This window comes from Chamaea fasciata, unplaced genomic scaffold (assembly GCF_029207755.1).
Source record: "Chamaea fasciata isolate MVZ Bird 193981 ecotype frontalis unplaced genomic scaffold, bChaFas1.0.hap1 SCAF_10, whole genome shotgun sequence".
In the NCBI taxonomy this organism is placed as follows: Eukaryota; Metazoa; Chordata; class Aves; order Passeriformes; family Sylviidae; genus Chamaea; species Chamaea fasciata.
Genome location: NW_027094095.1, coordinates 18,518,613 through 18,544,039, shown reverse-complemented (window position 1 = coordinate 18,544,039; position 25,427 = coordinate 18,518,613). Strand labels below are relative to the sequence as shown.

The 25,427-nt window shown below is 41.0% G+C and overlaps 1 protein-coding gene and 1 long non-coding RNA gene across 2 annotated transcripts; one reads left to right on the top strand and one right to left on the bottom strand.

The window, feature by feature from the left end:
• Positions 1-1,137: 1,137 nt before the first annotated feature.
• LOC136294937 (vitellogenin-2-like) lies at positions 1,138-24,564 on the bottom strand. The gene is made up of 37 exons (XM_066193118.1): positions 24,495-24,564; positions 24,361-24,381; positions 24,104-24,255; positions 22,546-22,797; positions 21,871-22,032; positions 21,635-21,783; positions 20,891-21,041; positions 20,631-20,788; positions 20,375-20,540; positions 19,405-19,530; positions 18,835-19,053; positions 17,672-17,889; positions 17,437-17,534; positions 17,037-17,161; positions 16,825-16,926; positions 16,075-16,194; positions 15,800-15,989; positions 13,940-14,033; positions 13,643-13,828; positions 12,964-13,108; positions 12,610-12,832; positions 12,356-12,531; positions 11,545-11,995; positions 11,464-11,471; positions 11,168-11,425; positions 10,639-10,689; positions 9,655-9,741; positions 8,385-8,597; positions 8,148-8,290; positions 7,621-7,759; positions 6,995-7,130; positions 6,364-6,550; positions 5,949-6,037; positions 4,768-4,865; positions 3,861-4,020; positions 2,330-2,491; positions 1,138-1,457 (listed from the first exon to the last, which is right to left on the bottom strand). The coding sequence occupies exons 1-37, from the start codon at positions 24,562-24,564 to the stop codon at positions 1,339-1,341; spliced, it is 5,604 nt and encodes a 1,867-aa protein (XP_066049215.1). The 3' UTR covers positions 1,138-1,338.
• Positions 6,460-8,907, top strand: LOC136294629 (uncharacterized). The gene is made up of 3 exons (XR_010722463.1): positions 6,460-6,516; positions 7,011-7,181; positions 7,539-8,907. It is a non-coding gene; the product is annotated as an uncharacterized lncRNA (long non-coding RNA).
• Positions 24,565-25,427: the final 863 nt, after the last annotated feature.

The window sequence follows — 25,427 nt, the reverse complement described above, 5'->3', positions numbered from 1 at the left end:
ATTGCCCACAGGGGCCACATAGAAGCCCTGGATTCTGCAGGATTCAGCCTGAGGTTACCTGAAAAGTCTGTAGTTTCCATCCCTGCTCCGTGTGAGTTCCAGGCAAGCAGCAAACCCACCAGCTCATGGCTTTACTGCTGCTGCCAGCTCCCCATCATTCCACACTGCAGGTTACCATGGCAGCATTTAAACTGCCTAGAACAGTATATTTAGACCTTTCAAACATATTTCTTTTGGTACTGAGGACTTTACCTTTCTGAACTATAGAACAGCTATCCAAACAAGAAAACTCAGGTATGTGCATCCATTGAAGGTACAAAAGCTGCTGGAGAGAGCAAAACAACACATTTTTTACAGAATGTTCTCAAGTATTTTCAAAATCCTGTTCACCCAGTGTGCATCCTTAGCCTGCAAACAGCCATAAGGCAAGCAGAAAACACCTTCCAGGTCTGCTGGAATCCTTTGGGCTCCAGTGCTCAGGGCAGATGAGCTCACCCCTAACCATGCCCACCCAGACCTGTGGCAGGGGGCAGGAGGCAGAGCCCACCTGTTGGTGGTTGCAGTGGTGACTCTTGCTGGGCACAGAGGTTGGGGCATCTCACCCACAGTGCAGAGGTCTGGCTCAGCTTCAGAGCCTTTGGCAGGTGGTGTGCTTGAGTAACCCTGCCCGGTCCTGCTCAAAGGCACCAATTTACTGTAGCTTCTGCATGTGGTGTACCAGAAACTAAATATGCTCTTGGCTCCCTCAGAGCAGCCTTGCCCAGGGACATGAGACTCAGGCTCAGTCCCTGAGCCTGCTGCTCCCTACAGCAGCACTGGCCCATCACAGAGCTCTGGCCAAGCACCAAGCACAGCTGTGTGGTTGCTGCAGAGGGTGCAGCATCCCATCAAGGCGATCAGTTCCTACTGCAGGTAGGAACTACTTCCAGCACCAGGGAAGGAAGCATTGGAGGAACAAACAAGAGTAGTAGTACCTCAGCTGCCCAACCCGATTCCCAGTGTAACCCTGGTGCACAGAAGATGGCCACAAACTCAAGAAGTCTATGAAATGGGGGATAAGGAGAGCCTATGCAGACCTCATCTTTCCACCAACAGCAAAATAAGGCAGTCTTCACAATTTTTTCCATGCATGGATTTATTATGAAATCAGATATTTATGGACAATCATAACAGTTTCTACAGCAATAAAGTTTAATACTTTAAATTACTTGGGAAGATTCCACACATCCTCAAGTACTTAATTTAGTATCTCTACTATTCCTTAAGACAAGGTTTTTTTACACCACACAATAAAAACGTGAAAGTATTTGTTTTCTCCTATGCTGCAAATGTACAGCTTCATGGGCTGCAGTCCTCAGCCTCACAAGAACATGCCGTGTGGGCATCAACAGTGTCCTGCATATCCTCTGACTTCTGGTCAAACTTCGTCTGCTTGTCTGTCAGGCTGGTAGCTGAATCTGATGGGGAACCAGAAATGAAAATTAAACAGTTTACTTCACAAGTAGTTCTGCAAGGCACAGCATTTACCATGCACTAGTCATTAATTACAGCAGGCTTGACTGTTCCTCATGGATTTACATAATTCTATTTGTCTAAGTCACACAGAGATGTTCCGGGAAACCCACTTCATTAATAAGCCAGTTCTACCTTAAAAGCTACTACTTCCATGAAGAATTTTATTAATGATACATTAAGGAAAGGGTAGTATGATCTTTAAGAAAAAAACTTGGGAAATAGATACAGTTCTATGCTCTATATAATCTGTATCTACTTTATCTAATGTCATATAATCTACAATACACATATAGAAAATAAATCCTCCTATATCGGTGTGTGCAAGAATCCTGTACACACCTGTCCTTGTTGTAACTAAAACAGCTCAGTGAAGTAGGACCACATTCAAAGGCAGCAATATATAAAAAATACAAGGTAAGGATCCCTGTTTTGGGGTGCTGCTCTTGGTCATATATGGCTCAGTCTCCACAGGCTGCAGTACACCACCTTTCAGCTGAATCACAACGTTGAGTGTGCTATTGCCCTGCCCTTACCTTGTTAGCCCTAAGCACCATGAAGGAGAATTCAGTTTAGATTTTAAATTCCAATACAATGAAAGCAAGTAAATGTACAATAGAAAATCAACTCCCTCACTGAAGGAATGTTTGCCGATTAATAAAACAGGGAAAGGCCTTCAGTCAATAGGGCAGTAAGTCCATACCTACCTATGGCTACGTTACATTATTCATAATTTTCAAGTGGAATAACTGAACCGAGTCACAATCTATTTACACTTTTGCTCAGCTCCTCTTCAGTAGGATTTCTGTACACTCACCAGCGGGGAGACAGTGGAAGCCCACGGTGACAGGGGCAGTCCTGGTGGCAGAGCAGCCCTTGTTGCAGCGGAGCACGGGCTCCGTGGAGTAGCACTTGGACTCAACGCCAGCCACCTGGACCGACTTCTCCAGCTTCACAAAGGAGCGCCGCAGCTTGCAGCCTGCAACAGCCAGGGGACACCTCACATCGTGTGCTCACACCCTAAAGCTCCAGACCTGCCCACAAGGACCCAGCTGCCAACACTGCCAATCTGCAAACAACTTCCCACTGTGAAAACTGTGTTTTGATCATAAATGAAGCAGCTTTACTGACTGATAAACCTTTCAAGTCAGCCTGTGAGGTATGGAACCCTGGAAAGCTCATTTCAAATGCAACCGTCTACTTCTAGATCAGAATATAGAAACATAGTACTTTCTAATAGGCATTTTTCAAGGTAAACTGGCTTACTGAATAGCTGTCAAACCACATCCTAAAATGTTGAATATTCACAGTGGAACTAAAGGGGAGATTTCTGACCAAATATATTTAATCACTAAAGAATTGCATTATCACCAATGTCATTCAAACACAGAACTGGTGCAGAGAGACAGCAACAGTCATTGCTGCCAACAAGTAATATCGATCTCATTTTGGATTCCTAGGACAAGCAGTTACGAGTGAGAAGCTAAAAAGGCCACAATTTATTCCTAACTATAAGTTTTATGTCTTCAAATTTCAGCAGCTTCCACTGTACATTAAATGGAAATGGAATGCGTCACTACCAGCCACGGGAATATTATTGTGGATGTGCAGGTGGATTCCATATCCATCTAAAGCAAGTTTGCCCAGAATTTGTGACAAAATCATGGAAGAATAGCAGCTAATGCTGAGCAAGACATATACAAGCCATCTCCAGGGACTGAGGATGTCCTTCCCACAGGGCAAGTCTCTACAGATGCAACGTGCCTGTTCTCAAGCCCTGTGGTGTGATGTTGCATCATAACCTCAGCTGAGAGCACCAGCACACCATAAGATCCTAATCTACTGAAAGATTTAAAATGCAACTTTTTTATTTTAACCATGTAATTAAGTTCCTGGAACTGCTCATGTACTTGAATGCTTTGTTTGACAGGTTGCACTGGTTCAAATAACCAGGAGGTCAGCCATGGTAATAACTACTAATCCCCATCTGATTTTTTGATGGGCCAACCACTGAAAACAGATCCAGAAAATGCAGTTGTGCTTAAATCAAAGCATTCTGTGTGAATTTTATCCTCTTTCTGATCCTCTTCTAAAATATTTCAGAACTGAAACAAAGATTTTGATTCATCTTATTTTTTGAACTTCAACTAAGTTGTATTTTTTGGCTTGTTTAATCTGTGATTTCTCATTTCTTTCTCAACCTGTATGTAATTTTAAAACTTAATTATTAATCTTCTAATGTGCTTTTTATTTCCAAAATAGATACAGATTTAAAATTTTCCAAACAGATTATACATTTTCTGAATAACTGCAGTAATATTATAGTACATTTATTAGAGCTTGCATACCTCCTCTACAAGGCTTTTCTTCCAAAATCCAAGAATGTCCAAAGCTCACTGCATCTTTAGCTACATATCCATTGGGCATCCGATATTCCTGTTCACATTCTCCATCATATTTTCCACACAGTCCACACATTTTCCCTGCCATCCATAAAGCAACTTGGATCTTGGAGGAAAAAGAAGCAAGAAGTGTTTCAGGTTAAAAAAAAACCAAAACCTGTGGAGCACATTTTTGCTATGCAGGTCCCAGTGTAAGTTAATGCACAAACATTTAAAATCTCTTTCATAAAAATTCAAAAGGGTCAGACAGTCAGGTGCCAAACTCCTGTGGGGCTGCAAAATCTCTAACTGCTACAATCTTTATAACATATTGTGCCAGTCTAGGATGTTACGTTATTCATGCTCTAGACTATTAATATGCTGAAGCTTTTTTCTGGTGGTTGTTTTGATACTACAAGAGAAAGACATGGAACAGTTTACTGACCTCTTACGCTCCAGCTTCATATTAATTTTAGTGCAGACTTTACACCACCCATTTATGTAAAAAGAATGGCTGCATTTTTGCTGTTTTGAAGAATTAAACAGTTGTAAGAACAGTGCTCAGGAGCTGAAAACTCATTTGTCTTGCAAAGGCACTGCTGACTCAGTGTGTGTACACTCACAGACCCACCTCCCAACACACACCTGTACTGCAAGAACAGAGTACTTTTGTTGATCAAAGATTCTCATTTCTCACACCCAGAAATAAAGAGCAGGACTGTGCAATCCTGTAGCATCATCTTGCCTTTTGTTTTTTTGGGCCCTGCACACACTTGCCTTTGCCACTGTACACCCTTGCCCTCATATACAGAGATTTCAGGGAATCCTATGGAAATTTCTTAACACTCAATCTTATGAAGAGAAAGAATGATACCCTGAATGTGTATCCATCAAAGAACACTTTGTCAATGCCATAGGCTGGGGCATGAAGTACAAGCCCTTGATTTTCACTGTGGATCCACAGAGAAGCACCTAGAAGAAAAAAACAAACCAAAACAAAACCAGACCAAAGCTAGCTTCTTTAAGAGGAGGAAAAAAGCAACTGTTGTGCTCCTAAAATGTTCTTTTCTTCAAAATTCCTTGGTTACCCTTTTTAAGAAACAAAAAATACAGAACAAAGCAATGTAGAAATGTGCACACATAGAAAATGGGTGTTTGCAAAAGGCTGGAAGACAATGTTAATGATCACAGACTTACTAATTTTTCTTTGGGTTATTAACGTAATCACATTTATGTCTAGAAATTATTACTGAGCTGTCTACAGTATCTCTGTAGTTGTGCAGATCAACAAGGCTCTGAGTACACTGTATTGGAATACGGAAATATGAGGAACACCATGACTGTCACTGGAGCCATTTCTAGCACAATTATCACTTCCCAAGTACATATCAAATAGGACAGAGCTCAGCACTAGTACATGCTAACCCAATTTCAGCAAAATTTAGCCCAATTCATATATTGAAGTTCTTCCCTCAGAACATCCACACTGTATATAGCCCCTGACTACACAGCACAGGATGAAACAAGGCCATCCTGTACCTTTCACAGAAATAAACTATTCCTGTTTTGTGAGAATCAAGCAGGTTGTTTCACCAGTTCTCCATACCTAACCCTGGCAGAATGCAAGCCAAATTTATACCTACAAATCAAATCCGGAAAAACATCAATATACAAGTCACGTGTAGTGGATTTTAGAAAAGCTCTACTTCAAAAAGTTTTCAATCAAGCAAAATTTGGTGGCGTAGCCAAAACAGTTTTCAAATTTGGAACTACAGTAGGACCTGCAACGATGTACAAAAAGGAGGGATCTTCATGTTAATTATATCTTGCTTATTTAGACAAGATATAATTAATTCAAGATGTTCATACTCAAAATTCATTTTTCTGAATGTCCCTCTGCAAATGAGTAAAATATACATTCTTAAATATTACCTTAAAACCAAAGAAAAACTTATTGAATACAAACTGATCAAATGTCCTTCACGGATTCCTTCTCTTTCCTTCTTTCTCCTAAAACATATGTGAATATTAAACAGCATATGCAGCATCACTTACCAGCAGAGGTGAATGAAACATTTGTCGGGCTCTCAGCCCCATCCACCAGCAGCTTCACCCGTCCCTTCGCAGGGCGCATGTCGACTTCACTGTCAAGGACAAGAGTGTTCACACACCGCCCGTGCCACATTCATACACTTACAGTGGCAGAGGCATTCTCCTGCTCACTAAATATCACTGGTCAGAGCACTAGCTCATTTCAAAAGCTTAAATGACATCAGGGGTATTCTTGTCACCCAGGATGCAGGATAAGAGCATGAGCATCACATTCAATATGCATGAAAAATAAATAAGGGAAGTGCTGAAACCCCATGGGCTGCTAACCATTGCAGGAAAGCTCAGATTGGAGATCCTCTCATGCTAAATGTGGACAGTGAGGTCCCTCAGGCTCCCACATCTGGCAGAAGTTACTTACTGATTGGCAACCTTGATGTTGATTGCTTTCAGGTTCACAGCTTCTTCTGCATTCTTCATCATCACCAGGAACTTAAGGTCAGAGCTGCAATCCTGAGCCAAGATGTGGTAGCAGTTTGCTGGCATTGTGTAGTTAAACCGAACTTCATTAAAGGTTGTGATCTTGTTGTAGGAAACTGAGCATTGAGCTGGTTAAAAAAAAATGCCAGTGAGTTTTTTCTTTTCCATGAGAGAAAGCCGTCAAATGGTGTGGTTTATTTTTAGTGCCATATTATTTTAGCTTTGTATTGTTTTCACTATGTGATATTTTCATATGGTTTACAGGGACTTTTGGCTACTAAGCACCCATAAATTCTTTAAAAGGCATATAAAATGTGTTCTTCTATCTAACAAAAAGTAATTGCCATAAATTTTAAATGTTATCAATTCAGATAATTGATATCTTAATCCCTGAAATGCTGATGATTTCTGTACTACATGCACAATGTTTTCTCTCAGTTGAATCGTTCTCACATTATTACAGGACGTTTCCTAATTAACTGGAGATAAACAATGCCAGAAAAATTTAGAAGGTGTCTAAGTAAATTGTGAGACTGATGTTTTCATGCTTCTGAACCTAATTAAACACTGACCTTTCAAATTCTCAAGCACTGCAGAAGGGGCTTCAGCAAAGACATTCCAGATGGGAGGCTGCAGCTCTGAAGCTAATATCCTTGGACCTACAGGAAGTGACAGGGGAAGCCTCATGGCTTTTTCATAGAGGGTAACCTGAAAAGGAATTCAAAAGAACATTCAAAATGCACCTGTGCCAGCAAACAGGTAGGAATTTTTTCCTATTTGTTCTCTTTTCATTGCAAAGACTTAACGTGAGCATAACTCATCTGACTCACTGTCCATGAGGTTTTTGCTTTCGCTCAGTTTTCTCTCATGGTGTGAGAGAAGTCATTCAGGTATTATTTGGGAGAGAATGAATTACTCCCTTTCAAGGGTGATGAGGTGAACACTTATGGAGATACTACAGATGGAAACTCATGTTATTATGAGTACTCACATCTCACTATGAAAAAAATCACTATATAGACATCCTTCTATGAAATATTACAATGGTGGGAATATATAAAAGTAATTTTCATCATTTTCACCCAAACTGATGCTAGCTTATTTTTTCTCTCTCAGAATTGACCCACTGTAATTAAAGAATCACACTTTTCTACTAGGAAAAAAAAAAAGAAGAGTTATAGAAATATTCCATAATTACATCAGGAAGCTTGATAACAACATCACATGTCCTTGGAGAAGTTAGAGCCACGATCACCCTGGCTTGTCGAGAAGGATTCTTGTCTGTTTTTTCAGAGAATCCCAGCATAAATGCAGCCCCGGGGACAAACTTGTAAAACCTTCAAAAGGTCAAATCAGAAGGATTTAGTGAGATGGAGGGAAAAAAAGGCTGCACACATCCCAACTAGATTGTCTCACACCTGTGTCTAAGTAGCATAATAGTCTTCAGGATCCCTGGTTATGTCCTCACACCCACTCTCCGCGCTACTGTTCAAGTGTTCAGTGAAAGAAAAGATCTGTTCCTCAGTTTTCAGTAATTATGGCATATATAAAGAGTTACTGTACATTAAAATAAGATGTAATCCCACTCAGCTTTCATGTCCAAAGGACAGATTAGAGAATAAAATATCAGCCAGTACTTAAGCCACCAGAACCTCATGTGTGGATGCTGATTTTTCCCAGTTGACCAGTATTGTTAACAAGTGTCACTAAAGACTCAATTCTCACCATTCTGCTATGGATTTGACACTGGAAGGAACTTTAGGCCACTGCAGTTTCACTTGAACAGCAGGGTGGGCAGCAAACTGCCCAGTTACCAGCTCAGATGAAACCTTGTAGTCCTGGCAATTACGTCCCCATTTCAGGTAGGCCTGTAATGGAGGGACAATGGTCCAGTTTTTAATGCTTGTAGCACAGTTTTCCTGGGATGCATGTAGAGCTGTACAAGCTAGTTTTGAGCCTTACCGCTGCCTTGTGAGCATTGAGGACTGAAGCATCAGCACAGAGCTTCCACTTGCTTGAATCTGTGAGGTTTGACACAAATACCTGCACCCGGGGCCTGATGGAGTCAATATCAGCATATGCCACAAGCTGGAGGCCTCCTATCTTCTTGCCATCACGGATACCATGCAGAAAAACAGCTAATACTGGTGTTTTAACGTCTCCCAAAAACTTTGGCTGCGAAGAAGGGGGAGAAAGTATGCAAAGCATATAATAATAGAAGAGTTACCATGGAACATTTTAGATGCAAGATCTAGATGGATAAATGAAAAATAAACAACTGAACCACAAATATATACCAGCATATGTATCACATATATATACATGCCTATAAAACCTCATGCATATGTCTTTAATGTGCACGTGCCTCTGCAGGCCAGATGGATTTTATTTGTGTTTTTATGAGCCAAAACTTGTGCCATTTCCTGAGCTATAGCTGATACCATGGAAATATTCATATAATTAAAATACAGTAATGGCTATATGATTTGGGCTTCATTGTTACTATCCATCCTGTGAATAAAAGGAAGTGGTTCAGTTTGAACAACATCAGCTGTCAGTTGCATGTGTCACTCATTCCCACAGCAATAGCATCCTCCAGCTCTTCTCCTCTTGTTTATCTCTCTGGGTCTTGTGTTGGCTTTTTCCTCGCACTTCAGCTGTGAGTCCTCTGGGGCAGTCAGCTTTTGCGTTTGCCCAGCAACCCAGCACAGAATATAATCCAAGACATCTTCTTCAACATCAAGAACCCCTTCCCTTGGAGAACAGCCTTAAGTGCATTATGACCTTGAATATCTTCACTCCATCATTCTCAAGCCTGCTCACATCTGCCTGGGTGGTGGTGAGGAGCCAGGTGCCCCATGTCCCCTCTGGAACATGCCTTTTGCCGAGCCTGCTGCAAGCCTCGGCTGCCACCAACAGTGTCCTCACACTGGCACGGCAGCACCTCAACTCCCTCCAGGCTGCAGAGCTCACAAAATGAGTCTCCACAAGCATCTGTCGGGTGGGATTTCCATGAGGGAAGGGTTGTGATGCAAGTGAGAAGATTCTTCACTGCTGAGGAAAGTGCATGTAGTAGCTACGGTGCATGTCTTGACTGATACCTGAGACCCGAGAGATTTCTCCCTTGCCATTATTATTATTTTAATTATTATTATATACAATTACTGTCAGTGCACAGCCACCCTGACATCATTCCAAGCTGTCAAAACCCCCCAAAAATTATGCAACTAACCCATGAAGCTCGAGATGAGGCACGACTGGATCTGGCAGAAGAATGTGAGCTGCTGATTTGGTCATCTGCGAGCTTTTCTTTAGGGAACTGCAATTAAAAAAAAAAACCAACAACAAAAAAACCCCAATCAAACCACAACAGGCTTAAGAGAGTAACTTTAACTTTAAAGCATGCTTGAAGAAATTGCATGAGGCAGTGCTGAACAATAGTGTCTCTCATGGCACTTGGAGTTGGTGTGTCCCAAGGCTGAGCAGCTCAGTGACTCGTAATAGGCTTTGTTGTGCTTAGTACATAGGATCTGACTCTGAAAAATCTTGTTCCCCCAAATGCAACTGACTCTTCAACATAAAGATCCATAAAGACCATATCTAGATGAGAATTCCCTATATGAAAAAACAGTGGACGAGAGCAAATTAAATTTAATCAGAGTCTCACTTCAGTATGAAAGACCAGAAATTCTGCACAGGCCTGATGAACTGGAAGATAAACTGAATGGACCAACTGAAGGGAAGGGAGCATCTGAGTAAACAGACACTCCTGTAACATTGCTGTTTGAGGAACCACTAGTATAAAGTACACTGCTCTGGCTGGATCATGCCCTAGTAAGAATCTGCTCAACCAAAATACTACAAAATAAGATATCCTCCCACATTTGTCCACATCATTATCCTCATTGTGTACCTGCAGTGATTTCAACCCAAGAAACCAGGTGGTCAAAGCCAATCAAATGAACCAAACTTATGATGGTTCCCCCAAAGTGTGCAGATCCAGTCTTTTTCATTGCTTTGGAAGAGGCTTTGCATCTCCTTTGCAGAGCCACAAGTGGCTTCATACACACAGCACAAAAGGGAGCACAGCTCTCTGTCTTTACCCATCCCAGAAGAACCACCACAGTTCTAATGTTATCAGTACTTTTCCTTAACAAAGATAACAAGTTGCCTTTAAAGATTCCATTCTTCTTTTACTGAGGAAAGAAAAACTCACCTCTTGTCTATGCGCTGATTTAAAGCGGTACTGATAAATCTCATGAGCTTTCTTTGAAAATGACAAAAACAAGACGATTAGAAGTCTCAGAGGAAAAGAAATGCTGCAATTATATGAAAATCTAAGAACTGGGAATTAAATAAGAAATTTACTAATTATCATTTATACGTAGTTCTGTATGCTTGGTCACAAGCACATAATGCAAGATGAAGTAGTTTATATAAAGCACTAATGTTTCAATCACAAAATTAAGACAGAAATATGCAACGTTTATGGACAATAAAATGTCAAAAAACCCCCATGTCCTGACAGTAACAAAATTTTCAACAAACTTGCGGAAACTTTTGAGATTAAGTAGACATCTGTGCCAACGATTGCAGGTGTGTTTGTAGAATACATTTTTTAATTTTATGTTGCTACAATTTACTAGTCAACTCCTAATGTCCTGTTTTGTGCTGCAAGGCCAGCCACCATCAGAAGCGTGATTCATAAACATTAGTAGCATCAGTTGATTTACTGACAAACCTACCCATATTCTGGAATATGCACTGCTGCTGCTGCTGCTGCCGCCTTCCTGATGTCCTGAGTGGTGTTTGTGGCTATGGTGGCTCAGTGACTCACTGCTGCTGCTGCTGCTGTCATTCGCATACCTTGAGTGATGCCCATGGCTATGATGATGATGACGACTTGATGACTTCCTGCTGCTGCTGCTCCTACTGCTGCTACTGCTGCTTTTGCTAGAGCTGCTGCTGCTGCTTTTGCTACTTCTGTCACTGCTGCTACTGCTCTTGCTACTTTTGTCACTGCTGCTACTGCTGCTGCTACTGCTCTTGCTACTTTTGTCACTGCTGCTACTGCTGCTGCTCTTGCTGCTTCTGTCACTGCTGCTGCTACTGCTCTTGCTACTTCTGCTGCTACTGCTACTACTTTTGCTACTGCTGCTGCTGCTACTACTTTTGCTACTGCTGCTGCTGCTACTACTTTTGCTACTGCTGCTGCTGCTACTACTTTTGCTACTGCTGCTGCTACTGCTACTACTGCTCTCGCTACTTCTGCTGCTGCTGCTGCTACTCTTGCTACTTCTGCCACTGCTGCTACTCTTGCTGCTTCTGCCACTATTGCTGCTGCTCTTGCTGCTTGTTTCTTTGTTTTTTGCTTGCTCTTGATCATTCTCATCTTCACCACCAGCCTCTTTATGACGGGGAGAAACAGCAGATGACGAGGAAGAAGAGACAGCGGAGGAGGCAGAAGATGAGCTGGAAGGATGTTTTATATCAGGGTCTGTCCCAAGCTCTGTGAGCACAGTGTTTTCTTTCTTTGAAGGTTGCTTCTTCTGGTGTCGAGTTTTATTTGCAATCTGCAAACACAGTCCGAGAGATGCAAAAGAAAGAATATATCTGGTCCTGTTTTTCAAAGTAAAACTTCTGTGGGTGCCAAACAAAGCTGGGTTCTCACACCAGCTTTTCAAGGAAAAACCATCTCCCTGCCTCACTCACTGCAGAAGCTGCAGAATTCCCTCATATCCATTCTGTCCAGCTGAAATCCAGCCCAGCCCAGACCACCTTGCTGGATGCACTCCATAGGAGCAATACCTCAGCATGGGGCACTGGCACCTTTCAAAACAGCCCCATCCTTTCTTTGTCATGCCTGCTTTCCACACTGAACTTCAAATTCTTGCCCTCATTTAGGGGAAAATGCCATATTGAAAGTCACTTGCCTTGAACACATTTTCAATGCCTAGAATCTTCTTCAGTTTAGCTTGAATGTTGTCATACAGAGATGATTCACCCTCTTCCTCAGACTCTGACTTTACTTCATGAATTATTTTGGAAGCTGCTCTGGATCCTGCCTGAATCTCCAGCTGGATTTTGTCAATATCAGCATCTGTTTCAACTACACACCAATTGCACGCATTAGAAAGTTATATTGCTTCAAATAGCACTGACAAGACTAAGATGCTCAGTATTTTACCTGGGATCAAGACTATTTTAGCTTCGTGCTCTCCGATTAGTCTGTGCAAGTACGTATTTTTCAGGAAACTGGCATCTCGTGACCTTCTGGAAAAGCAGAGCTGACAGCCAAGATGATGCAGCTTGACGCAAATGTCTCGTTTATGAGTTTTTCTTCCCGTGATGTGGCGAAGATCCTCTTGAGAGCTATAGGCATCTTTCCTTGACGTGCTGTCAGCTTCTTGCTGCATTAGAGATGAGTATGTGAATACCACTGGGAGTGTGCCATAGGCAGGAGTAAAACCACAGACATCCATTATGGAGAGGGTAAATATTACTATATAAGAAAAAAAAAAAAGAAAAAAAAAAAGGTTACCTTTGTGAAATCTTCACCGGAAGTTCTATCTGATGGTTTGAAAGGTTCTTCCACAATATCTGATGAAGCATCTCCTGGGAGAATTGAGGTTCTCTTTTCAACACCTAGTTCTCCTAAATTTCTTGATACAGCAAAAGCCTTATGTCTGTTGAGATATGTGCAAAAAATGGTGAATTATTCCAACCCCTTGTCTTTGGATTAAATACATCCTTGTCAGTATCATGTAACAGCACAGAGGTAAGATATTTGAATACAGGGATTATATATGAATTAAGAAATATAAGTACTATTGAAAACAAAAAAGAGTTCACGACAAATAAAATTTTCTTATATTACAGGAAGTTTTCCAAAATCTGGATAGATTTAAATAAAATTTCCAAAGCATTAAAAATATTCCTTCATGCATAAAAATCAAAATCCTTAAAAGACAATAAAATAATAAAAAATAAGAAGAACACAAAACAAAAAACAATTTAATATAAAAATTACACTGCTAAATAATTTGGGTATCTTCTGATTTTTAGCCACTATATATTTCTTCCTCATGCTTTATCCCAAAGGTACTGCTACATACTGAAGAGGCACTCTGCCTATCTAGAGACCTCGGTGAGAGGTCAGTCAATAGCGAACTTTGTCAGGCTTCAGCAACACAAAATATTCTGAAGTAATGCTACCATACCTTCCAACCACTATCTCCGTTTCCTCTTGGCATGGATTTGTTTCAATCTTAATATTTTTCAGCTTCATGTCTATCTTGGCATCAAACTTCATCGGCACTCTTGTCAGGACCTTGCCTTGAATTTCCACAGCTTGTTGGAAGTATTCTGTGTTGACACCCATTGTTGCAAATTTCTGTACGTATAAGCTGAAACAGAGTGCAGCATTCTGGTGTAAGAAAGTTGCTCTTTGTACCCAAGGGGTTCTGCCTTCCCTTAAAAACCTCCTTCATACGTAAAGCCTGAGAAACCTGCCCTACCTGGGTGTTATGTCAGAACGAATCTGCACAGTGGATTCAAGCAACTGCGAAGGTCTAAAATCTCCAGTTAAAGGGGGAGATATCTTTCCATCAACTGCAAACGCAAGAACAATATTTAAACATTGTAAAAATGAAAGAAAGGGGTCAAACATAAGCTGTTTTCAGTAGAAGGCAGTATTTTTGCTAATACAACAAATATGGCTGGAAAATAAGACAGACTTTGTGGTACATGAGACCTTTTATTCTAAAGAATACTGGAAATACAGAGGAAGCTTGTTATGTAGGCAAAGGTTCTGATTCAACATATTGAAAATTGAAATAAAAATATACTAAGAAAATGAAGACCTGACCCAAATTGAAAGTTTGCTAATTAGTGTAACATTAAAATTTCAGACACATGGGGAGTCAGAAGACAGAGTGAATGCAGAGAGCAAGGTTAAGCAACCTCTGCTCTCCAATCTTCCCTCACATCAACTGTGAGCATCTTGTACTGTGGACCCAAAACCAGATAGTGTACCGCAGACGCAGCTGCAAATGTGCTACACAGAGAAGGAAATCATTGTCACACTGGCTCTGCTCTTGCTTCTCAGCCCATGATACAGTTGGCCTTCATCCCCACATGAGCACACTGCTGGTTTATCGTACCAGGTTGTCTTGCCCTTCCTGCATCACTGCTCTCTGCCAGGGTGATGCACAGCCTATACACTTGCATGGGTTACTCCACTCCAGGTGAAGGACTTTGCATTGCCTTTGTCAAATTTCATCACACTTCTGTCGGGCCACCCTCTCCAGCCTGTTAAACTGCCTGTCAGTGACAGCCTGACCGCCAGTGCAGCAACTGCTCCCACCAACTCAGTGGTAATATTGACACAGATACCCTGAGAGTGAGGGTGCCTCCTTTTACAAAGTTCAATTTTTAAAAGAAGACAATGAACAAGTGCCAATGGCAGAGGAACATTTCTTGTAACATATCACCAATTATATTTTCAGCTGTTGACTACCCTTGGAGATCAGCAGTCCAGACAGCCTTCACTCATTTTGTAGACCATCCATCCAATCCATATCTCCCCAATTTGGCTACAGGGTTGTTATTCAAACAAACAAACAAACAAAAACAACTAACAAAACCCCAAAAAAACCCCCACAGAAGACACACAGAAGGGCCAGAGCTGCAAAGATGTCACTAAAGCAAACTAACAAATGAAAAACCAGGAAAAGCAAAGAGTAGGTACGTGGGAGAGCACAAGCACATGTACATCATCCTTCATTCTTTATGTGGTGTCAGCAGATACTAGAGTCAGTTTTGCCTAATTTAAGTCTGCTGCACAGCTCACAGTGTGATCACTGAATTAACTTCTTGATGAGGATTAGCACTTGCATATTTATTCTTCTAAAAGAGAGCTCCAGTCTCTTTTCACAGGCCCTCCTCTCTTCTGCCTTCTTAATGTTACTAAGAGTTCTCTTTTGACTGTTTTTTATTTTCTTCTCTTTTTAAATCAACACTGAGTCCTGCTTAGTTTGTGTGCGCGCTTCTCGGCAGCCACCCCCTTCTGTCCATATCTGCATCAGCTCCCCAGGCAGCTCTTGGGGTTTTGGCCTTGAATGTTGTGGCCTCTCTCTCTGGTTTCCCAGGTTCTCATCTCACCTTTTCTGTCGTCAATCCATTCAAAGACAATGCACAAATCAGCGCATCCAGCTTCTCTTCAAACATCTTCACTGCCCCACTCTCCAATACAAAAACTAGTTCTTTTTCTAACTTCCTGGCTCTCCACTTCTTTCTTTCTCCAGCCTCCCTCAGCCCCTGTCCCTCTCATGCCCTGCCCAGAGCTCACAGAGCTGCTGTCCCAGTACCCAGCTCACCGCTGACTTCAGCCCTGGCCAGAGCAGTGCTGTAGGAGCTGTATTCCAGGGGCAGGCCAGTGCAGGTGGGGACGATGTACCGCAGCTCTCCCAGCCACACGGGCTGTGTCCACTGCGCTGCAATGCCGCTGCGCAGCTGCCCGGCCAGCCTCTTCAGCACCGCGCTCCTGTCTGCAGGCTCCAGAACACTCTGCAGTAAAACACACATCCAAGAGCTGGGGTATGGGAGTATAACACTGCCCAGCATTGCAAAGACAAGTAGGGGGCCCTGGTACCTTCACAGCCTGTTGTATGACCTCCTTATTGATGTTGATGTAGGCCAGCTCTTGGCCAAAGAGTTTAAAGTAACCTGATATCAAGGCGGTTTCTGTTGGCAGCTCCTTCCATCCCAGCAGCTGGGGAACAGATAAAGAAACAAGTTTCTTAATGCAGCACTTCACAAATGATAATTCACCCAGGTGATTAAATCCATCACTGGCCAAGCTTCCCTTTTCCTTTGTAAAATTTCCATTTGTAAGTAGCTTGATGGCACTAATCCAGACCTTCTTCCACCATCGAGATGCCCACAAATGTTTGGTATCCCAATACAGTAACATTCACTCACAGGGTCTGGGCTGTTAGTACCACTAAACCCAGTTTGAAAGCACAGCAAAAAACCATCTTCTCTTGAAGACAAAGGCATAATCTTGTAAACTAGGTGAGGTAGATGAAGGGAGGGAGTGGGAAGCCCGCCAAGAGTGTGACACACCATTCTACAATGCCTGCCACTTTCTTCCCTCCTGTGCTCCTCCTGCAACCATCTCTGAGGTGGGGAGGACTCAGAGCCACAGCAACAAGTGACAGAAGCTATTGCAGCCATGGCAGATGTCCCCTGCAGTCCCCACTGCACATCTCTCCTTCACAAAAATACTTGAGCTGACTCCTAGGAGAATAGTTTACCTCCCGACACAGGGCTTAGACAGAGGGAAAAGCATCACCAATGCCCCTTCACATAACCCACAGGCTGTATTACTGAAAATACCTACAGCTTTTCCAATCTCCTTAATCTTTTTGTATGTGGAATATTCAGCAAATGGGATGTTTCGTTTCATGACGACATCTGTGAGGCCTTCCACACGGACTCCAGCCTACCAAAACAGCATGAGAAGGAGCAGTCTGAGACATCCTTACAGACAGGAAACTTTGTGAGCAGTTTCAGTTTTAATTTGATTCATTATTGACTTAGGTAAATATTTACCTCCACCAAATCAGCCACAGACCCTGCAGAATATGCTGTCAGCTTGGAAATTATTGCTGATGGGAACATCGTTCCTGGGCTGTTCATAACAAAGACATCTCCAGTAGCACCAACTTTATAGTTATCTATGGCAGAAGTAAACAAGAGACAACTTTTTTCTAACCATTCTGTTTATCACTCAAGATCATATTTCTGCAGCTTTTTCCATTGTTAACTGTAAGAAATATCATTAAATAAAATCTAACTGTTTAGGCAGAAATAATTTAATGGCTACTCTAGACATGTGAGTCTCACACTTAATTTCTCACTGAAAAAAAAATTGGTGTATTTCTCCAAAAGGATTTAATATTTTAAGAATGGATTTCTGAAGTGAAAGTTTCCTGACCACTGAATCACTCACCAAAGTAACCACCAATACGTATGACCTTGCTGTAACGATAGCTCAGCCTGTCCAGTTTGGGGGCCAGCAGCTTGAGGGCAATATTGCAAGCTGAAGATCTAAACAAAATGAGAAAGGTAATAGCATCCAGAAACAAGCTACATCCTGTCAGTAAATAAACTGACTTCAGTTGTCAGTACTTGCAGACGATCATTATTTGAGGAAGAGCACCTGCTTTGTTCCTGTCTCTACTCACATGTTGTATGTGTACGGCAACCTGCTCTTGGACAAAGCCTTCATGTGGGAATACACAAAACTGGCCACTTGCAAATTGCTCTCCTTCATGGCCACGTTGGCAATGGTTGTTATTAAGGGGAGGGCAGGCCTTGTCTCAAAGATAACAGCACAAGCCATCATCCGCACTTCGGGGGAAAGTGACTCCTCAGCAAGGATCTGGATGAGATATCCCTGCACCTGCAGAGACAAAACAGGGTCTGGAATCACCAATAACTGATACTGTTTTGCACACTGGATCCACACCTAACCCACAGGAAGTATGGGAGAGGGCATCATTATCCCTGCAGAAAGGTTTCCTTATCTTTTTTACTGCAGGGTTTGATATAACTTTACTAATATAACTGAAGGGGCCATGGTGGAACATGGAGCCACTGAACCTGAAATAAATGTCCATCTATTGATGTACTGAGTCAACCTCTGACAATCAAAAAAGCATCAGCATTGCTTTGTGCATTACTGATGTTCAAATATCAGTGAACATCTTTGGAAGAAAAAGATGTAGATAATAAGACATATTCATTGATTGAAGTAACTCCACTGACATGGTGAGCACGCTTCACTATGTTAGACCAGTTTTAAAAGAGTTCAGCAGTTCCCAAAGACAGTCTGAGTGAACGGTTTCTCATGTAGGTCCTATACCTAAACCATCTCAGGGGTGGGAGTCTTGCCTACAATTTCTGTGACAGCAACCCCAGTGTTGTCAGTGGTGTCTCATCCAGCCTCAAGGGAAGCGTCTAAAAGATGCAAAGCAATGCCGACATTTGGCCTAGGAGTTTAACAGAAAGTGTCTCTCCTCCTGACTACAGAGGCAATTTAAATTATATGTCTGACTTTTAGGTGGCTAAGTGTCCACCACATATAACTAGCACAGGACTTAGTTGGTTACGACAGATGATAAAAGTAGCACTGCTGATATCCTTCCGGAAGATTCCTACTGACTAATTATCATTACAGCTTAGCAGAAAACATCAGCTGAATGTAAAACTGTATAGTACTGTTCTTAAAAATAATCTTTTTTTAAAAAACCATCAGCTGAATCCACACATGATACCATAAAATCATTATGCTTATGGCACATACTCTAATTCACTAAGTAAAGAAAATCTGCCAGATCCCACATACTGTTTTGCGGTCCTTCCAAGCAATTTTTCTCAAGGCCATTATGGCATCAATCTGAATGTGGATGGGGATATCAGGAGCACTGGATGAAAATATGGGCAGGAACTTCAGGATGCGCTTGATGCTGGCTGGTTCTCCCACATTGCCAATGCACTTCAGAGCTAATTTCATTTTGTCCTCACGGCCCCTGCTGATTGCTTCATCTGCCAGGTCATGGATGGGCTGTAAACAAAGCACAGTTCAATCTTCTCACTCTAATGTGTAGACTGTCCGCAGTGTCCCCCTTACCCACTGGAAGCCTACCACAATAAAGCAACTGGCTTTAATAAGATCACTCAGTGCTGGTTTCTCTCAGGATTTTACCCTTGCAATGTGAAAACTGTGTTTTCAATGATGACACAAATGACTACATTGATAAAATTATTTGATGCATTTGTTCTGAAGAAAACCTACAAAACATGCATTTGTATTTTCAGTTGCCCTTTTTATACTGTATCTTAAAAAGAATTAAGCTGATATATTGAGTATTTCTAAACTATTAAAAAAAAAAAAACTTGGCAAAAAGCTGCCCACCTGGAGAGCTTCTTTAGGACAAGATGAGGTCTGAGAACAGTATCTATTCACCACAGAACTGTATCCCAAGCTGGCAAGTTGCTGAAGCACAGGATTTTTCTGGATTCGAGAACTTGTCACTAAATCCTGTGAAGAAGAAAAAAAATTAATTCATCATTTAATACAGTGCTTCACAAAGCTTTCAGAGCAGGAAAATCATCAGATCTTATTAGAAAGGATCAATTTCAGAATGATTACTATTCTTATCCAAACAAATTAAAGTAGATTGTAGACATTGTATTTGGAAGCTTTACTTAGAAGCTTAATTCCCCACTAATGCACACACTAATACACTTTATACACGTATAAGCCTACATAGCAACATTTGACTTCTGTCAACTGAACACAACACTGAAAACATTAAGATTATAGATAAACATCAATGTATAAATGGAATATCTCTAGAAAAACATGTAACTCAATTATATTAATGATGCATTTTCACATAGTTTCTGCTTTTCCTGTTTAACAATATTGGTTAGAGATGGGAAAAATCCTGTTCAGAATAAATAGTTCATTATTGTGTCAACATATTTGGTTTGCATTAATACTTTTCCTGCAGCAACTTTCACTTCATGGACTAGTTTCCAATTGAAAGAGCTGCTCAAGTGACATAACATCCCAAACACTATTTCTTTCAGAAGTAAGAGATTAAAGGGACAAAGTTTTGTCTGTAGAAGGCATCCCAGCAAACTAAAGTGGGAATTATTCCCAGAAGCTCTTATAAGGGCTTTCCATCAATATACAGAAATGAAGACATAGAACTCTCCTCTAGTAAGTGCTATGCCAAAACAAATTCATGAGTCAACATTTCCACAAAATGAGTGTACACAAGAGGAGAATCCAACCTCCAATGTACTTAATCACAGGTTGTTGATTATAATTTCTTCCATTGTGAGACAGGCAAGATTCAGAAGATGGCTTTACTCACTGCTGCTATTGGAACGGTGTGTTCATCAGCTTTTGTTAAATGGAGAGCAAAGGGAACACTTAGAAGAGTCTGAAGGTAGCTAAGGTCATCACTGCGGATTCTGCTCTTAAGGAATTTGAGTGATTCTGTGGTGCCTGTCGCAGAAACTGCACTCAGCAGCCAGCGCCTGCAAATAGATTTTGTAAAAATCCTTCATTTTAGCTCCCAGTTCTCACAAAACCAGAAGAGTTTCTTACAGGTTGGTACAATGAAATACCTGTAGCGGGGTTTATCTGAACACTGTCTCCAGATGGATTCAAGGGTGTCAGCGCTTGCTGTGCGGCAGAGCTGGACCAGCTCCAGGAATCGATATGGAAGATCATCATGGAAATCCTGTTGGTTATTCAGGACTATGTGTTGCAGTGTTTCGATTATCTGTTACAAAACACAAGATAGAGGGTTTGCATAATTACACTCTTTGGAATTCGGTATCACTTTTTTTTTTTTAATTAAGAAAGCAATTTGGAAAAAAAGTACCCGTTGCTCTGGGTTTTTTGTCTTGATGAGCTGCACTGACATCTGTGGCAGTTCTGCTGGGAACTGGTATCGAAGGCCTCCGTAGCTCTGCATGGAGATGTCTGGGGAGCTCCCCCACTCACTCTTCACCTCAAGCAAGGTGAGTTGTTGTCTGTCAAGAGACAAGTGTCACAGGAGAAAGACATGATCTGTCTTCACCCATGTACCTGGTTTTTTTGTTGGTTCAGTGATGCTGAGATGGTACCTGTTTTACTATGTAAAAAATTTTCTTATGAAAAGAAAACCTTTTGCTAATGAATAGTCTTCTATCTAGCACAAAATGGCATTGGAGTTATCTACAACAAAATTGTTTCTGAGGAGAAGCAAAATTGCTCTCTGCTGAACTGGAGCTACTGACCTGGTGTAACAAATGATCGTATTTCTACACGCACCATCTTCCTCCTGACACTACAAATTAACCTCTTTTCAGAACAAACAGAGCAGTAAAGTTGCATTCTTATGGCATAAGTGAGTAAAACAGCTTTTCTCCTTTACTTCCATGCAATTGTAATACCAGTTTGCCCAGGGTATAAATAAAAAATGGTTTGCTGAACTTTTAGGACTGCGGAAACTCTAAGTGTGATTACACATCTCCATTCAACTGCTGAGGAGCTCAATTCTCATTTCACTTCAGTTGGGGGTGAAGGGGACTGATAGAATCTATTACTATTCTCACTTTGTGAAGCAAGCCCATGTCCCACCTACTTTGCTTCTGTGACAGCAACTCCGGTGGGTTCACTGAATGGTGAGATCTGGTACACCTGCTGAGACGCCACCTCTGTGATCAGGGTACCACTGTCTGACTGCTTCAGCTTGTAGGAGAAAGCTGCAGTCCCTTTGATGATCCTTTCCTTCTGTAGGAGGACAGGGAGACCCACAGAGTGAATGGGAATACAATGGCCATGCTTGTACTTAGGAAGATCTTTTCACATCTCACATACCATCACATCAACAGGGCAGGGATAGATGTATGCCATTCCAAGACTCTTCACCACTTTTTCCTGGCAATTATTTTGGTCTACAGTTTTCGTAACAGAGACTCGGCTGTTCTTCTTGTCTTCCTGGATGACATACCTTGTATGGCAAACACCTCCAATCCCAGCCTGGCAGATGAATACAGAAAATGAGACTTCCCAATTAGATCACGATTTCACTATGTGAGAAGTTTTACTTAAAAAAGATTCTCAATGAATCTGTTACTATTACATACAATCATTCCTACTGAACTAAATAATAGGCATGTGAGAAATACTCGGTCAGGAGACGGAGTTTAAAATTAAAAAGTAATCAATTATTAATATAAACAATTAGCAAATAAATTTGATCAAGTAGCTGTATAATGGAAGCTATATAAAAATAAATTAATGGATAAGAATTCTTTTTCTCCAAAGAACTGCATGTTAAGACTTAAAGACAGATGTCTTAGAAAGAATTTAGCCCAGGTAATTTCTCAAACTCACATGCACAAATTTACTTCTAAATGAATGAAAATCACCTCTTCCTTACTACAAATATACAAAAGTAGATGCAAATAGACAGAAACTCAAAGGAAGACCAGCTAAAGAGAATAAACACATCCTTTCAGCAAAATAGCTTTAGAATGGAAAGAAACACACCTCTTGCAATTCATACACATTCTGTGACTTTTTAATGGTTATCTGTATCATGTTCAGTATTCCTCTCACTATGTTAATGCAAGTTTCGGGGCAGTTTTCTGGGCCATAAATGTGTCCAACCCGTCCACTGCTGTATTCAAACTTGAAGGGCCGGGTAAGGCATGAGGAAACCATCTGGGTGATTTTGGAAGATCGAGTGAATGGGTCCCTGGGCCAGATGCCATTGTATTCCTCGAGCTGTGGGGAGCGGATCTGGGAGGAAATAAAGATCCTTAGGTGAATAAAATCACTGTGGTACTAAATATGCAAACAGATTGAAGAAATTAATATAATCACTATAAATTAATATAACCACTTTTTTCTCCCAGGTGTAGGCTTAGAAAATCATAGAGCAATTTATTCTTTTGTCTTTTGCTTACACTATTGTAAAACCAGTGCAAATCCTGTCTGTTTGACAGTACTATTTTATCTTACAGAAGCAGTTAACATATCAAATTAAACGCTTCCTTTTTGTCAGCCTTAAAATAAATATTTTGCTTTAGATTTAGCATTTTAAAAGCTTATATCATTCTAAATTTTAAAAAATGCAATTTTAGAATGTTTCATTTTAACTTATTCCTATGCAACCTTTTTTTATTAAACTAATTACTATATTTGCTTCATGTCTGTTAGTTATTTAAATCAACCCAAATATTTTAACAATGAATAATATATTTATAAACACTAAGATACAATGTAAAAAAGAAGCAATTTCAATAACTTTGGCAAAGTTACTGGCAGCTTAGGTGCCTCAGAGCACAGGTTGCTGCACACCATACAAGAATTTCAGGACAAAGTCTATGGTGTGAAATGCAATCCAGAGCCCCCAGTTTTGAAAGATCTACAGTTCAATACAACTGTTGAGAGATGTCACTGAATTCAGCATTCAAAGAAGAACCTCTGATTTGTACCTGAATTAAAAGGGACAAAAGTATATTTCTGAAGCATACTTATTTTGAATTGAGTCAGGTCCTATCATTGCTGACATCAGCAGAGGCATGATTTCACATGCACAGATCTTTTAATGCATTATTCAAACACTAAAAAACATCACATACTCCTTTCTGATGATTTTCAATTTTTAATCATACCTTTATCACATATCACTTTTTATCTTTAACTTTTACCACTTTTTAAGTCTATGTCATCAGTTGCCTTCATGACAATGATTTTACATACGTAGTTGTGGCTTCTCGCAGGAGTTAGAAACGGGTGCTAAGACTAGAATCAAATCTTAGAACAGGCTTAAATGCCTTTAGTTAGTTTGCCATTTTCTAGCAACCCTCCCAGCAATTGTATTTCCAATATGAAGTCTTGAGGAACACCTGCTACAAACAACTTCCACAACAAACACAGGTGACTTGTCACCTCTGAAACAACAGCTCGCAGATGGTTCTCTGATACCTACAGCAATAAGTCTCAAATTGTGTTTCCTGCAGCTTTCCTACACCCCAGATCAGCCAGATGCAATTACAACCATGATTTTAGCTTTCTGTTGTACATTTAGGAGATGCAGTACCTTGAGGAGGTAGGTGTTCTCCGACAGCCCACTGATCTCGAGTTTGCTGCTCAGGCGCACGCCAGCTTTGGCTAAATTCTTCTCTTGAAGCCCATTCAACACCCAGCCTTCATAACTGTAGAGGTAGCTCTTCCTGCTACTGAATCCAGGGTCTGTGGGAAGGAACAGCCATTTTCACGATACTTGTAAGCATGTTCTAATGGATAGAAATAACAGCAAATTCACTGACAAAAAGTTATAGAAGGAAATTTACTTACCGATGTCAAACTTCTGACTACCTACAAAAAGAGAGGAAAACCAGATAAGTAATGTCCAACCTAGATCCAAATGCTGCCACTGAACTTAAGGAAATTTTGGAAAAGAAAGGCGAAGGAAGAATATGTAGCCTTACCTACGAGGGTGAGCACTAGTGCAAGTACGATCCCCCTCATAGTGAAGGCGAATGGGGCTCTGGCAGACATGGTGAGACTTTTATGGAAGAAAGCTCAGGAACACGTGGCTGTGTTCTGCTGAATTCTCAAGTTTTTTATCAGTTTATGTAAACACTTCCCTTTTTGCAATCCTGCTTTCTCTTCAGATGGAATAATATAAATCAAGGCATACCTTGGCATCTCACTGATTATCTCATAAGCCCTTTGCTGAATTATTTAAAAGTTTCTACTTATCCTAGCAGGTTTTACTAGATCATTTACAATAATTTTACAATAAACACATTACATAATTTCCTAGGTTGTGTCACAGCTGGCTATTTGGTCCTGCCATAGATTAGGTTGATTTTGCCCAGGTTATGCTGACCTGGCACCTGACGCAAACTGTTATCTGGCTGATAGCGGCCCAATTAACAGAGTCAGTATCACACACTGACAGTGTTCTTCCTCTTCCCTCGGCACTGGTTACAGCTGCTGCTGCAGACAGCAGACAAGGACAGATATCCCCTTGCTATTATATTCCCATGTGCACCAAAGCACATTTAACATTCTAATGAAAACCTACATATATAGCAGATATAGGTATTTATTCAAATAAATCAGAGGATCAGTGTGTCCTTTCAGCTCTGGTCACAATGACCACGAATATTTTTTAAATGAACAAAGATTTCATAAGCCATCAGTAAATATTTTATCTTTCAAGCTTTCAAGGTAAATGACAGCCAAATTTGAACAATTAAAAGCCACAGAGACTCCTCCCAGCAAAGCAGGGGGAATGGGAGTGCAGGTCAGCTAGAACTTTTGCATTTCCTGAGGAGTCAATCACAAAATGCAGCCAGCTTCACCATCGATTTACAGTGACAGCCCCAGCACACATTCACACAAGTGCTCTCTTC